The sequence below is a fragment of the Strigops habroptila genome, chromosome 3 (genome assembly GCF_004027225.2).
Source record: "Strigops habroptila isolate Jane chromosome 3, bStrHab1.2.pri, whole genome shotgun sequence".
In the NCBI taxonomy this organism is placed as follows: Eukaryota; Metazoa; Chordata; class Aves; order Psittaciformes; family Psittacidae; genus Strigops; species Strigops habroptila.
In genome coordinates, this window is record NC_044279.2 from 61012550 (window position 1) to 61026547 (window position 13998).

A 13998-nucleotide genomic window follows, 5' to 3' on the forward strand; every position below is an offset into this window, starting at 1 on the left:
ACCTCTTCTGTTAAGCACTCATGATACTAGAGAAGAACAAAATATTACTGCTATACTGACATGCTAAAGAAATTACCTTCTGCAAAGAAGTCTGCCTGTACTGGTGACTTTAAAGAGCATCTTTCACAGAGTTCTTTGTACTGTAAAAAGCCTAGCAAGCACAGCTCTGGAACAACATGTACTGATCCTGTGTCAAAGCCTCAGGAGGTCCAACCTGCTCAAGGCAAGGTCAGCTCTGAGCTCAGACCAGGTTTCTCAAGGCTTTATTCAGCTGGGCTTTGAGAGCTCCCAAGATGAAGACAGCACAGCCTCTCCTGGCAACACATTCCATTGCACGACTGTCGTTGTGGGGAGAATTTTTTCCTATATCCAGTATGAACTTTTCTGGCTTCAATTTATGGCATTGTCTCCTGTCTTCCTACTGTACACGATTGCTGAGCCTGGCCCCACCTCCTTGATTTTCCTTTAGATTTTGGAAGGCTGCTGTTACGTCACCCCAAAGCCTCCTCTTCTCCAAACTCAACAAACCCAGTTCCCTAAGCCTCCCAGTGCCAAGTTTAAAAAAGTCATTCTCAGTAAGGATAATGCAAACTCAAGCATCTATTACAGAAGTGATGACTCCCAAGACAACAGTCTAAATATAATTTAGCAAGTGGACATGACTTGTGTGGCACTGATCTCTCTGAATGCTGGTGGAAATTCACACAATCAGAACCTTGTGGAATTAAACCCAATTCATATACCAGGAAAACCAATATGTTTTCTGTGCTTACTGAGACTGCTTTTATCAAGTGTTATGTGAAATGCTTTTATAGGCAAACTGAATTAGCAATAGCTGTGTACCTACTGAGAAGTCACATGCTTCAATTCATTAATGCATCAGATATACTCCAAAATAAAACTTGGAGCAAACTGCAGACCTCAAGGGAAGAAAGTAAATGAATAACTCTGTTGGAAGGGTATTATGACATCAGTTTGTAAAAACAGTAATAAACTATGGGCCAAGACGCACAAAAGACAAATGTATAAAACTTCTTGATGATTTTAAATATAGTTTCAATTATTTAGTTCATGTTAACCCTTTTGAATCATTTGATGTACACACCAAAGGGCAATGTTAGGTCTTTCCATGAGCATAACATTGCATTTTCATCTGCAATAGCATATAGTAATAATCCCTAAATTGCCCTTCTACAACAGGTGTTCTATTTCATGAGGTAGTACTATCTGTTCTTTAATGTTTAAAGTCATAAAGTAATGAAATTCTCTCCACGGTAAATGGGACAACCCATTCACTTCATCCTATGTAAGAACTGGAGGTATAAACCTGCAAGCATGCAAGTGACTATGAATAAGAAATTAGGGTTACATACTACTTTGATTTATGCCCAAGTATCACTGAAATTCAGACATTCAAGTAGGAGGTTGTTCATTTAATCTCTGCATTACAGCCATCATGGCAGTTGGATAGCCACAATTTACTATCAAAAGCCACAAACAGTACTGAGCAACTTGAGCTCATAGAAGTCTCTGATGAGCTGATCTAGGACTGTGGAGTATGTCACTGTAGTGACATGAAGATATCAGTCCTCACACGTGCAAATTTTCCAAACAGAACTTACCCCTTAGCTCCTTCATTCTAACAGTGACCCCTTAGATCTTTTATTCTAACAGTGAAGGTCCTGCCTCCAAACCTACTGGTAATCTGCAGTTCACTATACACTCAGCTGAGATTATTCATTTAAGAAAATGGCATAAGGAAGTAATGAAAGTAATGTCTATTTTGATTCGTTTGCATACCCACACCAAATAAATTGTTTTAAAATGGCTGAACAAATTCAGAGTAACTGAGTGCTTACATAAATAATGAGCTGATTTACCTCTTTTCCTAACATTGTCCTCCCAGGGATACATTAATCACTAGTGAATTCCATTTGGATTATTTTCATCTATCAAACTGAAACAAGGATACAGCCTGTGGACTGTGTTAAAGCTACCTAACGATCTTGCAGTCTTCCTTTTTATCTATGACTTTGCAGCAGATTTTAATACTCAACTTCCATGGGAAAAATCAGAATATCCAGTGGATCACACACTGCTAGGAGTGCTAGGCCTGTCAGTAACAATCAGTGCAATAGATGAACAAGAGAGGACTGCAGAAACCAGAGGCATAATTCATTTCTTATATGTGACATTCATTTAAACAGGCAAGAAAGAGAGGGTTGAGGTTGGGCTAGAAACGCTTTAAGGAGAAAGTGAGGGTTGTGACTAAAAGCAGGAAATGAAGGCAGAGAAAAAGGGATAAGGAGCTGTAATAATGCTGTTGCTTACTGATACCTTTAGAAATTTATTGGGTTTTGTGTAAGTATTGTGATAATCAAATGGCAATTTTCTGCACCTTTGATACATGCTCTACAAATACACAGTGACAGCCATAACCCCGAAGAGCCTGCAGTCTGAACAAACGGGGCAAACAAAGGGTAAAAGGCTCAGACAGAACTGACATGCCCAAGGCTACACCACTTGCAAGTGACAAGAGTGTACTTCTATTGCTGTGGCTCTTGCTTCATGCTGTCTTCTCTACAGTAAAAGTATAAAGCAAAGTTAGGTTTTGTGCAGGTGAGAAGAACCCAATGAGAATCATAGAATTAACCGGGTTAGATAAAACCTTTAAGATCATCAAGTCCAACCATTACCCCAGGACTGCCAAGGCCACCACTAAACCATATCTCTAAGGGCCTCATCTACACATTTTTTGAACACTTCCAGGGATGGTGATTCCACCATCTTCCTGGGCAGCCTGTTCCAATGCCTGATTACCCTTTTAGTGAAGAAATTTTGCCTAATATCCAGTCTAAACCTCCCTGGCACAGCTTGAGGCCGTTACCTCTTGTCCTATCACTTGTTACCTGGGAGAAGAGATCTCAGCCCTGCTTTGAGCAAACAGGCAAGTAGGTCTACAGCTTGCCTGCTACTTGTTTTTCTGCATGAGCATGCCAGAGCATTACTGTCAGGTGCTGGATAACACCCTGGAGACCAGGGTCATGCCCTCTTGCCTAGACAGAGAACAGTACATCAGAAGTGGTATAAAACATGGCAGTGTGTCTCACTCTGATTCACTTGAATTCTGTCTCTAAGCATTCTGGCTGGGGTAGCTGCTGGGTATTTTCCCTGAGTAGTTTCAGATCCATTTTCTGTCACGGCTGGTCTGAGACTCTAAGTTGCAGAAAATGCAAATGAGGCTAATGAGAGTCTCCTCCAGAGCACTCCCCCCTTCTAGCTCTGCCGTCATCAGTGGCACCTGCACCACTGTTAGACCCGCCCAGGGGAGAAAAATGACTGAGACCTAGGATGGGATGAGAGTAACACTTGTCACCAGTCGTGGGGAAAAACTAGTCATGTACCTGTTGTGCCCATATTCCACGTGTTATAGTTACCGAAGGAGAGCAAATAACTCAGTCTTGTTTTATCTCAGCTGTTAACTTTGCCATTGGGCTGCAGCTGTGAAGTTCACAGTCAGCACAGCACAAACCTCCTTCAAAACCCAAGAATTATTCTTAGTGCAGCTGTTCCACAGGGTATAAGATTGCTTTGATGTTCCCCAATCTAACTGAAAACCACCTGTACTATCTCCATGCCCTCTGTCTTGACAAGGAAGACTTCTTTTTAATCCCCAGATCAGCCTCAGTAAGCAGAAGAACATAAACATGACATTTACAAAAGGCTAGTTCCCACGGATGCTCATCTCTCATGTTAGGGTTCACTACAGACAACTTGTCTTCCATTATTTAAAGTTATTTCTCAAATTACTCAAAAACTCTAAATACACGTCACTGGATTTTACCCATAATCTATCTTAGTACAATGGCAGACATTAGACCTATAATAAACTCACATGCATAAAAAAGCATGATGCCTGCCAGGAGACCATAGCTTTTGCAGCTTTTTTCTTTTTAATCAATAACAGTCCCGTGTTACAAATAAACAGCAAGAAATCCCACACACACCCCTTCCCCGAGGAAATTATACACCTTCCCTTCCCCCCCCTTCTCCCTCCGGACTCAATATTTCTTTTCCACACATGCTGTCTGCAATGAAAGATCATGGAAAGAGGTAGAAGAATCACACACATCCTGCCTCTGAAATTCAAGCAATAAATCTCTTGGGGACAGAAATCTCCTTCGCAAAGCATAAATAGCAAACTAGAGCCTAGAAATCTGTAAATAAAAATCAGTAAACCACCGCTTTCCTTGTGTGCCAAGAAGTCCCGCTGCTACTCCGCATCCCCCGAAGGATGGACGAGAAGATTGTGGCAGGAAACCCGCTCTGCTTACCTTGATCATGCTGGCAAACGGGCGGTACCTCTCTGCCGCGGCGAAGCGGGCTCTCAGCACTCCTGACGAAGCCCCGCTGATCGCCGAGCCCCGGGTGCGGTGGCGGCTGCGCTTACGGCAGCGGCTGCGGCGCGCTGCGCGGGCTCAGGGCCGGCCGATCCGCCTGCGGGCTCCGCCGACGCTGCTGCTACTGCTGCCGCCGCTTGCGGGCTCCGATTGCATCAGCGGGCGAGGGCGGCGCGCACGGCGGGCGCCGGCGGGGAAAGCGGCGAGGGGCTGCGAGTGCCCCGCCTCGCCCCTCCCGGCGGGCAGGCACACCTCCGGCCACCGCCCCCCCGCCTCCCTCCTCGCCCTCGGGAAGCACCGGCAGCGCCCCAGCCGGCGATGAGGCCGGTGGGAGCTAAACCCCCACCCGCACCGATCCGCAGGGGCAGGTCGGCTTGCGGGGTCAGTCCTGGCCCGTGGCTCGTCCCTCAGATGGCTCCACATCATGCGCTGTGCCTACCAGGCAGAGACAGTTCAATGCTTGTGCTGTAATTTATACCGAGGACAACACGTTCCTTCTTACCCCTCTCTCTTAGCAAGCATTAAGAAACTCATCATTTTCAGTCCCTGAGTCATTTCCTCCTTCTTGCATTCAAGTTGTCTGACACACCAAACACCTCGCAGTTTATCCCTCCCATCGCTAGCAAACTCGCCAGCTGCAAGGCAGGCTTTCCCCAGGCCTTCTGCCTTCCACCACTACGTGCACAACTTGTGCCAAGTCCTTCAGCACTGGCAACGAACACAAGAGGGGCCCACACAACCCGTTCTATTTGGGGCTGGCTGGGATTGCCAGATGTTTCACAACGGCCCTCTGGGTCCTCCCCCTGCTAACCAGTGCTAGTCCATGCTGACACCCATGTAGCTATACCTCTGCAGCTTTTCAGACCTCAGGTGGCTGTCTTGCAGCCAGCTGTATCTCTGACTTCAGTGCATAGGTACCTGGCAAGCAGGTGACCCACACCTGATGAGGAAAGAATAAACATCAAAGGCCAATTACTCTGCTACTTCTACCAGCACTGCTGCCAGTGAAATTGCACAGTACTAGTACAACCCATGAATTTTTACAAGATGATCCCAGCATAACCACAGTGTAATGTTCACAGTGTGCTTACTTTCATCTTTATTGAGTTTACATTTAAGTCTTTTCCTCCTTTACTGGTTTTGTAAATGTTTTCCCCTTCTGATCTGCTTGAGAGTAGTTGTAGGAAGCTGTTTCATCTCAATGCTACTGTCACAAGTGCCAGGTTCTGCTTCGCATGATGTACGTGAGCTATTCTTTCCCGTATAGTGCCAGAGACTGGTTACATAAACGTAAACAGATCTCTGTTCCTGCCACTCTTCAGCCACGTAAGAAACTACTATTTAATGGAATTACAAAAATTTGGACTCCAAAGAAATGATGCTACCCAAACTGAGAGTCCATGTGAACAGTGATGTTGTAGTGGCTATTTAGGAGAGAAGAAATATGGAGCAAAAACCAGGAGGCAGGAAGGCAGCAAAGGAGCATCAGAAAGACATAATTCATCATCAGTGAACTACTACTCAGTACTCAAGAGAGCAATTCAATCAAGTCCCGATGAATTATGATAATTATTATTATTTAGATTACAACTAGAACATAGGACCAACCATACCAGATAATTCAGGATCCTGCCTCTGACAGTCGGCAATAATTATGCCTACAGAACATTTACAAGAACAGAATAAGCACATAGGGGCACACCTGATATGCTCTTCTAGCCTCAAGGGCTTTGTACCACAGCAGTTTCCTGAAAGATGAATTCTTCAGGCTTAACATTTTTTCATGGATTTTTTGTTCCTTGAATTTAATCGTTCCTTGAACCCATGTGAAATTTGGCACCCCTAAGATCTTGTTCTGATGAGTTCCACGATTTAGCTTTGTTCTATGGAAAAATAATTTTGTTTTATTTTGAACTCACCACTTGAAAATTTCACTTCATGCTCCCTTCTGATACTGTGAGACTGTAAACGCAAACGAAGATCAAAATATTCACCCCCTCTATGTCATTTGTGATTTTACAGACTGTTGAAATCTCTGTCAGCCATTCCCTTTTTCCAGATGAAGAGTCCTAATCTTTTTACTCCTAATATAGAAACAGTTCCATACCCTTGATCATCCTGGATTTAGGACAGGGACATGAACTACACAAGACTCTCAAAATGCAGGTTGCCACATTTACTTTTAATTTGCTTTTTTCTCCTGTTTCTTTTCCTAAGAATGCCTCCTGTTCTGTTTCCTAGTTTGACTGTTCCTGAGTACTAAACTGAACTGATGTTTTTACAAACTATCTAATTCCAAGATTTCTCTCCTGAAAGGTAAGAGGTCAATCATAGCCCATCACTATACACAACCTTAGCTTTCTTTTTTTTTTTTCTATGTGCATCACTTCATACTTGCAGACATTATTACAGGTTATTTTGACAACTGTGTACTCAATTTTGTAACGTCCTTCTGCAACTCTTTGCAGGTAACTCTAGTTTGGCTTAATTGTTTAACACCATTACCCTGAAGGTTTTAATCTCATCAGCAAACTTTGCCCTTTCTGTATTTGCCTCCATTTCCCTACCATTTTCTCAACTGCACAGACTCTCTCTCTCTTCTGTTCCTTTCTTTCAACCAATTAATGAAAGAAACCATAAAAGCACCTTCACATGGGAGCTTATCTTCTATGAGCCTTTGGCAAGGGACCTTGTCAAGTCCTTTGGAAATCCAAGTGGATCATATCAATTGGATCTCTACTGTCTGCATGTTCATTGAATCCTTCAAAGAAGTTTCTAGATAGGCAGGCTGGGACTTCCTTACAGACAAGTCATGTTGAGTCTGCCCTTCAATGTGTTATTTATTCATGTATCTTTTGCATTCCTTACTACAGGTTCTACAGTTTCTTCAGACTTACTGCAGTATCCTGAATCCCTCTGGAACAAAAGCCGTTTGAATGCTCTTTTACTGTTCCCAGACCTCAGTTTGCCAGTCTGCACAGCACTGCGCTTGAGCCTTTTTTCTAAGCTCTCTGTATCATGCTCCACCACAGAGATGCATTTCAAGTTATCCTCAGACTTGAGGTACAAAGCAGAATCCATGGCCTGGGCATAACTAAAAAATAGGAGAAGGAAAGGGAAAGGAGGAATATTATCAGAACTACAGGGGATTTGTGCAAAGCCAAAACACCAAGTTATCTAGGGTATCTATTAAAATGAGATCTTTTTATTGATAGTGAAGCTGACCCTGAACTTGCAAATAAAAATTGTTTTAGGAGACCAAAACTCAGAGAAGCTACAGAACTTACCTCAAAACTTGCATCTTGCTGTAACACCCCAAAACCTGAAACTGCCATTAGTAAATGTGCCATACAGATTTATTTATGCAGCATTGGCTTGCACTGCCTCAATGTAGTTACACTTTGTTATGTAACACTGCAGATGCTACAATGCAAAGGACATTGACTTTTACCTCTACCTTAATCAGTTGTATTGATCCATCAGTCAGAACGTACATTTCCTATGCTCTGAATATTTCATTTTCATAAAACAGGTCATTGCTCATTTCTATGCTAGATTTTCCATTGACACAAAGCACTCAGTGAATGCCTGACAGCACTGGTAAACTTTAGAAGTTTTAATGAGTAAGTTTTTCACAGCTATGATAGAATTAGGTAATTTATACGCTTAGAGTCCAAAGTGTTTCCACAAGCTCTAGGAGGTGAATAGAAGCTGTGATACCTGGGGCTGTAGGGACAGATTATGTTCGTAGAGGTACCACAAACCCAATGATCAGTATGTTCCATGCCTTTTGCTAGGCTGCACAGAAACACAGCATTCCTTCTGCTTGCTCTGGGCTCTTGAGGGGAATTTCTGCAGAAGACCAAAGGGGTTTCAGTCGTGCACATTATCCAAACCAGAACTGAACAAATTTGTGTTTTAGCTACAGAAATATGAGGGACTACAGTTGGGAAAACGAAAAGGCTCTATGATATAAAGCCAAATGGGGAATTTTGAAAGAAGCAGCTTGTACAATTCCATAATTCTACAAGGAATAAAGGGCAGAAGCCCATAGCTTGGTACACTTTCAAAGGCTCCCTCTTCTAACCCCCATCTGCACAAAGTGGATAGAGTGAATATGGGTAGAAACCAGGTTTTCCATTTAAGAGGAATCTGGGATTCTGTGATTTTTTTTTTTTTTACCTTCTGTAACAGAATTAAAACTTCCTGTAGTAACATGTGAGGAAAGTAATTTTGATTCAATCAAAAGGATCAAGACATGGATTTGATGGATGGACCATTTGGTGGATAAAGACTTGGCTGGATGGTCGCACATGGCATGTTGGCAACATGATCGGTGGGACTGATGCACCCTCAGCAAGTTTGCGGACGACACTAAGCTTTAATGTGGTGTGGTTGACATGCTGGAGGGAAGGGATGCCATCCAGAGGGACCCTGACACGCTTGAGAGGTGGGCCAATGCCAACCTCATGAAGTTCAACCAAGCCAAGTGCAAGGTCCCACGCCTGGGTTGGGGCAATCCCAGGCACAGCTACAGGTTGGGCAGAGAAGATTCAGAGCAGCCCTGCGGAGAAGGGCTTGGGGGTGTTGGCTGATGACAAACTGAACATGAGCCGGCTTTGGTGTGTGCTCGCAGCCCAGAAAGCCAACCGTGTCCTGGGCTGCATCAAAAGAAGCGTGACCAGCAGGTCAAAGGAGGTGATCCTACCCCTCTGCTCTGCTCTTCTGAGGCCCCACTTGGAGTACTGTGTGCAGTTCTGGTGTTCTCAACATAGGAAGGACATGGAGCTGTTGGAGCAAGCCCAGAGAGGGCCACGAGGATGATAAGAGGGCTGGAGCACCTCCTGTATGAAGACAGGCTGAGAGAGTTGGGGTGGTTCAGCCTGGAGAAAAGGCGGCTCCAGGGAGACCTTGTAGCAGCCTTCCAGAACCTAAAGGGACCTACAAGAAATCTGAAGAGGGACTTTTTACAAGGACATGTAGTGACAGGACAAGGGGAATGGCTTTAAACAGAAAGAGGGTAGATTTAGATTAGATATGAGGACGAAATTCTTCACTCTTGGGGTGGTGAGGCACTGGCACAGGTTGCCCAGAGAAGCTGTGGCTGCCCCATCCCTGGAAGCGTTCAAGGCCAGGTTGGACGGGGCTTTGAGCAACCTGGTCTAATGGAAGGTGTCCCTGCCCACAGCAGGGGTTTGGAACTGCATGATCTTTAAGGTCCCTTCCAACCCAAACCATCCTCTGATTCTATGATTTTGACAAAATCTGTGCTTCAGTTTGATTTTGATCTTTGAAATTTTAAAAGTCCTTTTGAAATGTGCTCCAAAGTTAAAAAAAAAATCCAAAAAAAATGATCCAAATGATCTCTTCAAAAATATCAGAATGCTGTGTTTTGATCTTTCTGAAATACTTTCTTTCTACTTAGCTTCTGTACTAAAACCCAATCTCTGTTAGTTTCTGCAACTACATGAAAGTGCATTGGCACAAATATTTAAAATAAGGAAACATCAACTTTCACCCAAAATATTCTTCAGGGAATCCTTGTGATTGATCTCAGTCACAAAACTAAAATTCTTCAGAATAATTAAGAAGGCAATTTCAGGACATTATTTCCATATAGGTGCCTTGCAGAACTGGAAATGCAATTGTAGAAAGTTTTAAAGTGGGGGAAAGAAAAAAACCTTTGGATGAGAATCAGGTTGGTGGTGTAGAATTTCCTAACAGGAAGAAAAACCACACATAACTATTATGTAAATATTATATGTATATACGTGTTCATATAAGTATAAAATGTTATTTTTTTAAAACTTTTTTTATTTCAGAGAAGGAGGGGTCATTTAGTCATTTTGGACTACAACAGAATGATGGGAGAAGCTGAAATAATGAGCCTTACACACAGAAAGGGATGGTTGCAATTACTAGTCTCCATTTTGGAAAAGGAGAAGAAACAGTTAGGATTCCTTGTAGAAACAAAGGCGGCACAGTGACCTCTCTTGTAGTCACATGCACATGTCACCAGCCAGAAGGGCCCGAGTGAGATGTAAGGTTTCAGTGGATGTCATTTTCAGAGAAGCAAAATAGCAAGATCGTTTTTGTGGCAGCACCTTCTCCTAGTGCTCATTTCCTCATTTCCATCCTCATGGCATTTTTTCACCTCCTTAAACACACCAACTCTGCTGTGTGTGGGCTCTGATGTAAAATGGATTGAGCCATGTGGATTTAAAAACCCAGATAAAAATCATGGGAGTAGGAAGTAATTGTTACAGGTGCTAAAAGGCAGGAAGCATCTAAGCTGGCATCCTCCCAAAAAAGTACAGACTGTATAATTACACTCTCAGAAAGAAACATTAAAAAGGAGGATTCGTGAGCAAAGATAAAGGAAAAAGCAGCAACACAACACCTGACAACCAGGAGAACACTAAGAAAGAGGCTGAAACGAAAACGTCTGCATGGGTGATGGTAATTGGAACAAAATAAACACATCTCCTGCCCTTTCATTTCTACCCATTCAGGGAAAAAGCATTTTTTGAATGTGTCACTTATTTCTGCCCTGAGAGACAAGAAAAACATTACGCTCTGGGAATTAACCAGGAACGATTTGTTTCCAACATTTCTGTCAGACTTCTGTTTTATAGTTACTCACCTCTTCCCTCTCCTTCATCCTCCTCCTCCTTCTCCTCACGGCCTCCTCAGGCAGGGCAGGACCGGGCAGTGCAAAGCAGGACCGGCACGGGGCCGCTCCCCGCAGGCGTCTTCCAGAAAGTTCCGGGCCACCGCAGCTGCCTCACCTCACAGCCCTACCGGAACGGGGCTGGCTTCCTGCCCGGGTCAGTCACGCTTCCGAAGCAAAGCTCTCCAGAGGCATTTAAAATGAGTTTAGGTGCACTAGAGGTGGGAACGGGGGCACAGGGAGATGCTGTGGGTGGCAGCAGCACCTGAGGGGATGAGTCAGCAGCAGAGCTTCCCCCCGTGTGCTGCTCCATCCGAGACTGTAGCACCCAGGGCACTTGAGCCCTGAGTTATCATCAAAATCAACCCACTCCTTCACCTTTTAAGGGAAGCACTATGATTCCTTGCCAGCCCATTTTCACATCCAAGGTAACTCCCAAGATTTCATAACCACTAAGTGGCTTCTTTCTCCCCCACTCAGACCTGCTTAAAAAATGGCAGAAAAGTAAGAAAGGGGAAACACTTGATATTCTGTGCTGTTGTGTTTTCTTCTGGGCACGTTAGCAAGTTGAGGCTAATTTTCCACATAAGTTCATAGAATCATAGAACTATGCAATCGTTTAGGTTGGAAAGAAAAGTTAAGATCATTGAGTCCAACCATTAACCCAGCACTGCCATGTCCACCACTAAACCATGTCCCTAAGCACCGCATCTATATGCCACTTAAACATCTCCAGGGATGGGGACTCCACCACTTCCCTGGGCAGCCTGTTCCAATGCTTGACTACCCTTTTGGTGAAGAAATTTTTCCTAATATCCAATCTAAACCTCCCCTGGTGCAATTTGAGGCCATTTCCTCTTGTCCTGTTGCTTGTTATTTGGGGTAAGAGACTGACCCTCACATCACTACAACCTCCTTTCAGGTAGTTGTAGAGAGCAATAAGGTCCCCACTGAGCCTTCTCTTCTCCAGACTAAACAACCCCAGTTCCCTCAGCCATTCCTCGTAAGGCTTGTGCTTCAGACCCTTCACCAGCTTCATTGCTCTTCTTTGGACACGCAAAGTTAGATGGTTAATGATAAAAGCCACTCAGCCAGGCCCCCTGGAAGAAGACTTGCTGCCAAACTGCTTTGTTTCACTAGGAAAACTAAATCAGTACTTAAAGACTGACCTAATGTGATTTTTTTCTGGGGGGGTGGTGTAAAATATTTTGGTCCAAAAATGCCTTTTATTTCAAAGCAGTAGAATTAAATTGTGGAAATCAGTGTGAGGTCTCGATTTCTCTGATGTTACTGGAAGAGCTTTTGAGTGCCTGGAGGAAAGGAGGCAGTGAAGCAGCTGGGCTGTGGCACGTGGAAAACCCACTTTCCCAATCTCCAAATTCCAACTCAAATCCCGCCAGCTAAGAGAGGGGCTGGCTGATGTGCAGCATTTCGGTATAAAAGGCTTTTTATACAAAGCTCAACATTCGCTTCGTGTTTTAAAGCTACGTTGCAGTTCCCCAGTTTAAATTAAATCAAGCTTAAAGGGACTCCAGAAGAACAGAATAACCCAGCCAGAAATTTTCAAGACATGTCGGACCCCAGACTGCTGGCTCATAGCGTGGCTGAATTGAAATTAAGACAATATAAAGCATCTTTTATCTTTTGCCTTTGCCACATGAGGTATCACCATTTCATCTCCCCTCCCCGGCTTTGCAGCCCCGCCGCCGGTGTCCCCCCATGTTTCCCTTCCTCATGGCTCCCCCCGGTGGCCGCGGGCAGCCCTATATATTTTTGTAGGAGATGCACCACACTCCCCAGCAACAGTGGTACTACAGCTTCAATGAAAAATGGTGCTTGCTAGAAAGTAAACAGGAACACACATGCCTTTCAGCAAGTATACCTCCAGACACGCGCTACTTCAGCAGGTAAGCTAGACACATTAATGACCAGCGAAAACACACATACATGCATTTCTGTAAATGGGTTTTGAGCAATATCCCAAATTATCAGTCATAACAGTTTGAGATAATGAATTCCACACCAAATGACTTCACATCAGTCCTGTCATTCTTCTGTAAATTGATACATATTTGAGGATGCTTTAGCATACAATAATTGTGCTGAAATTAGGCTTGGTGAGGAATTACAGCAGCTGCAGAATCTCTTTGTTGGACTGAGCCTAAGATCCAAGTCTTCTGAAAGATGCTTTAATATGCCAAGACCAATTAGAACAAATGGTCTACTACAAAGGCCAAATTCTGCTGGGTAAGACAGTCTGCCATTACCAGCTCTGACACTAGTGCTGTCAGAGCTCATAATGGCAATCAGAAGGGTAGAAGTAACAGCCAAAGCAAGCCAGCACACGCAGCCAGAGACAGGAGTCTAAAGATTGGCAGTGACGTCTGAAGAGACAGCTAGGAGACACACATACTTCATTTGGTCTATGGTCATCATCCCTACTTTCCAGCCTGATAATCAAGCGAATGAGAAAGGCAACAACTAGATGAGTTTGAGTTTGAAATCTGGTGAGGAAACAATTTTAGAGTAATCCAATAAAACCTTGCCTTTGATGTCTACCACAGAGACAAGATACCTTTCTTTACAATGTTTTTGAGTCAACTCTAAAATACAGTGGTACCATATTGTGGGCAATAACAAAGTCAAAGTATTCCTGGTTAATAAATGGCAACTGTTCACTAAAAGTAACTAGCCCCAGAGATTAACATTATACCTCTCACAGCTTAACAAATAAAACTAGATGTAGCTGGGATTTTTTTTCCTTTTAAATTAGGAAGTGCCAATTCTTTGGCATTCTTAGGATAGAACTAACTTTGGTAAAAGCCAGCTGAGAGGCTGGAACTTTAGTCAAAGGAAGTTTTGAGAGCATTGAAACTCGCACTCATATACACGATCTAAACTGAAAACACAGGGGTTAAAAGCTACTCT

The 13998-nt window shown here is 43.6% G+C and overlaps 1 protein-coding gene across 1 annotated transcript in view; it reads right to left on the reverse strand.

The window, feature by feature from the left end:
- The window catches only part of BCAT1 (branched chain amino acid transaminase 1), a 61878-nt gene extending 56834 nt beyond the window's left edge, over positions 1-5044 (reverse strand). Inside the window, exon 1 of the mRNA XM_030479363.1 lies at positions 4335-5044. Within this exon, the coding sequence (XP_030335223.1) occupies positions 4335-4343 (9 nt within the window). The 5' untranslated portion in view covers positions 4344-5044. The remainder of the gene's footprint in view (positions 1-4334) is intronic.
- Positions 5045-13998: the final 8954 nt, after the last annotated feature.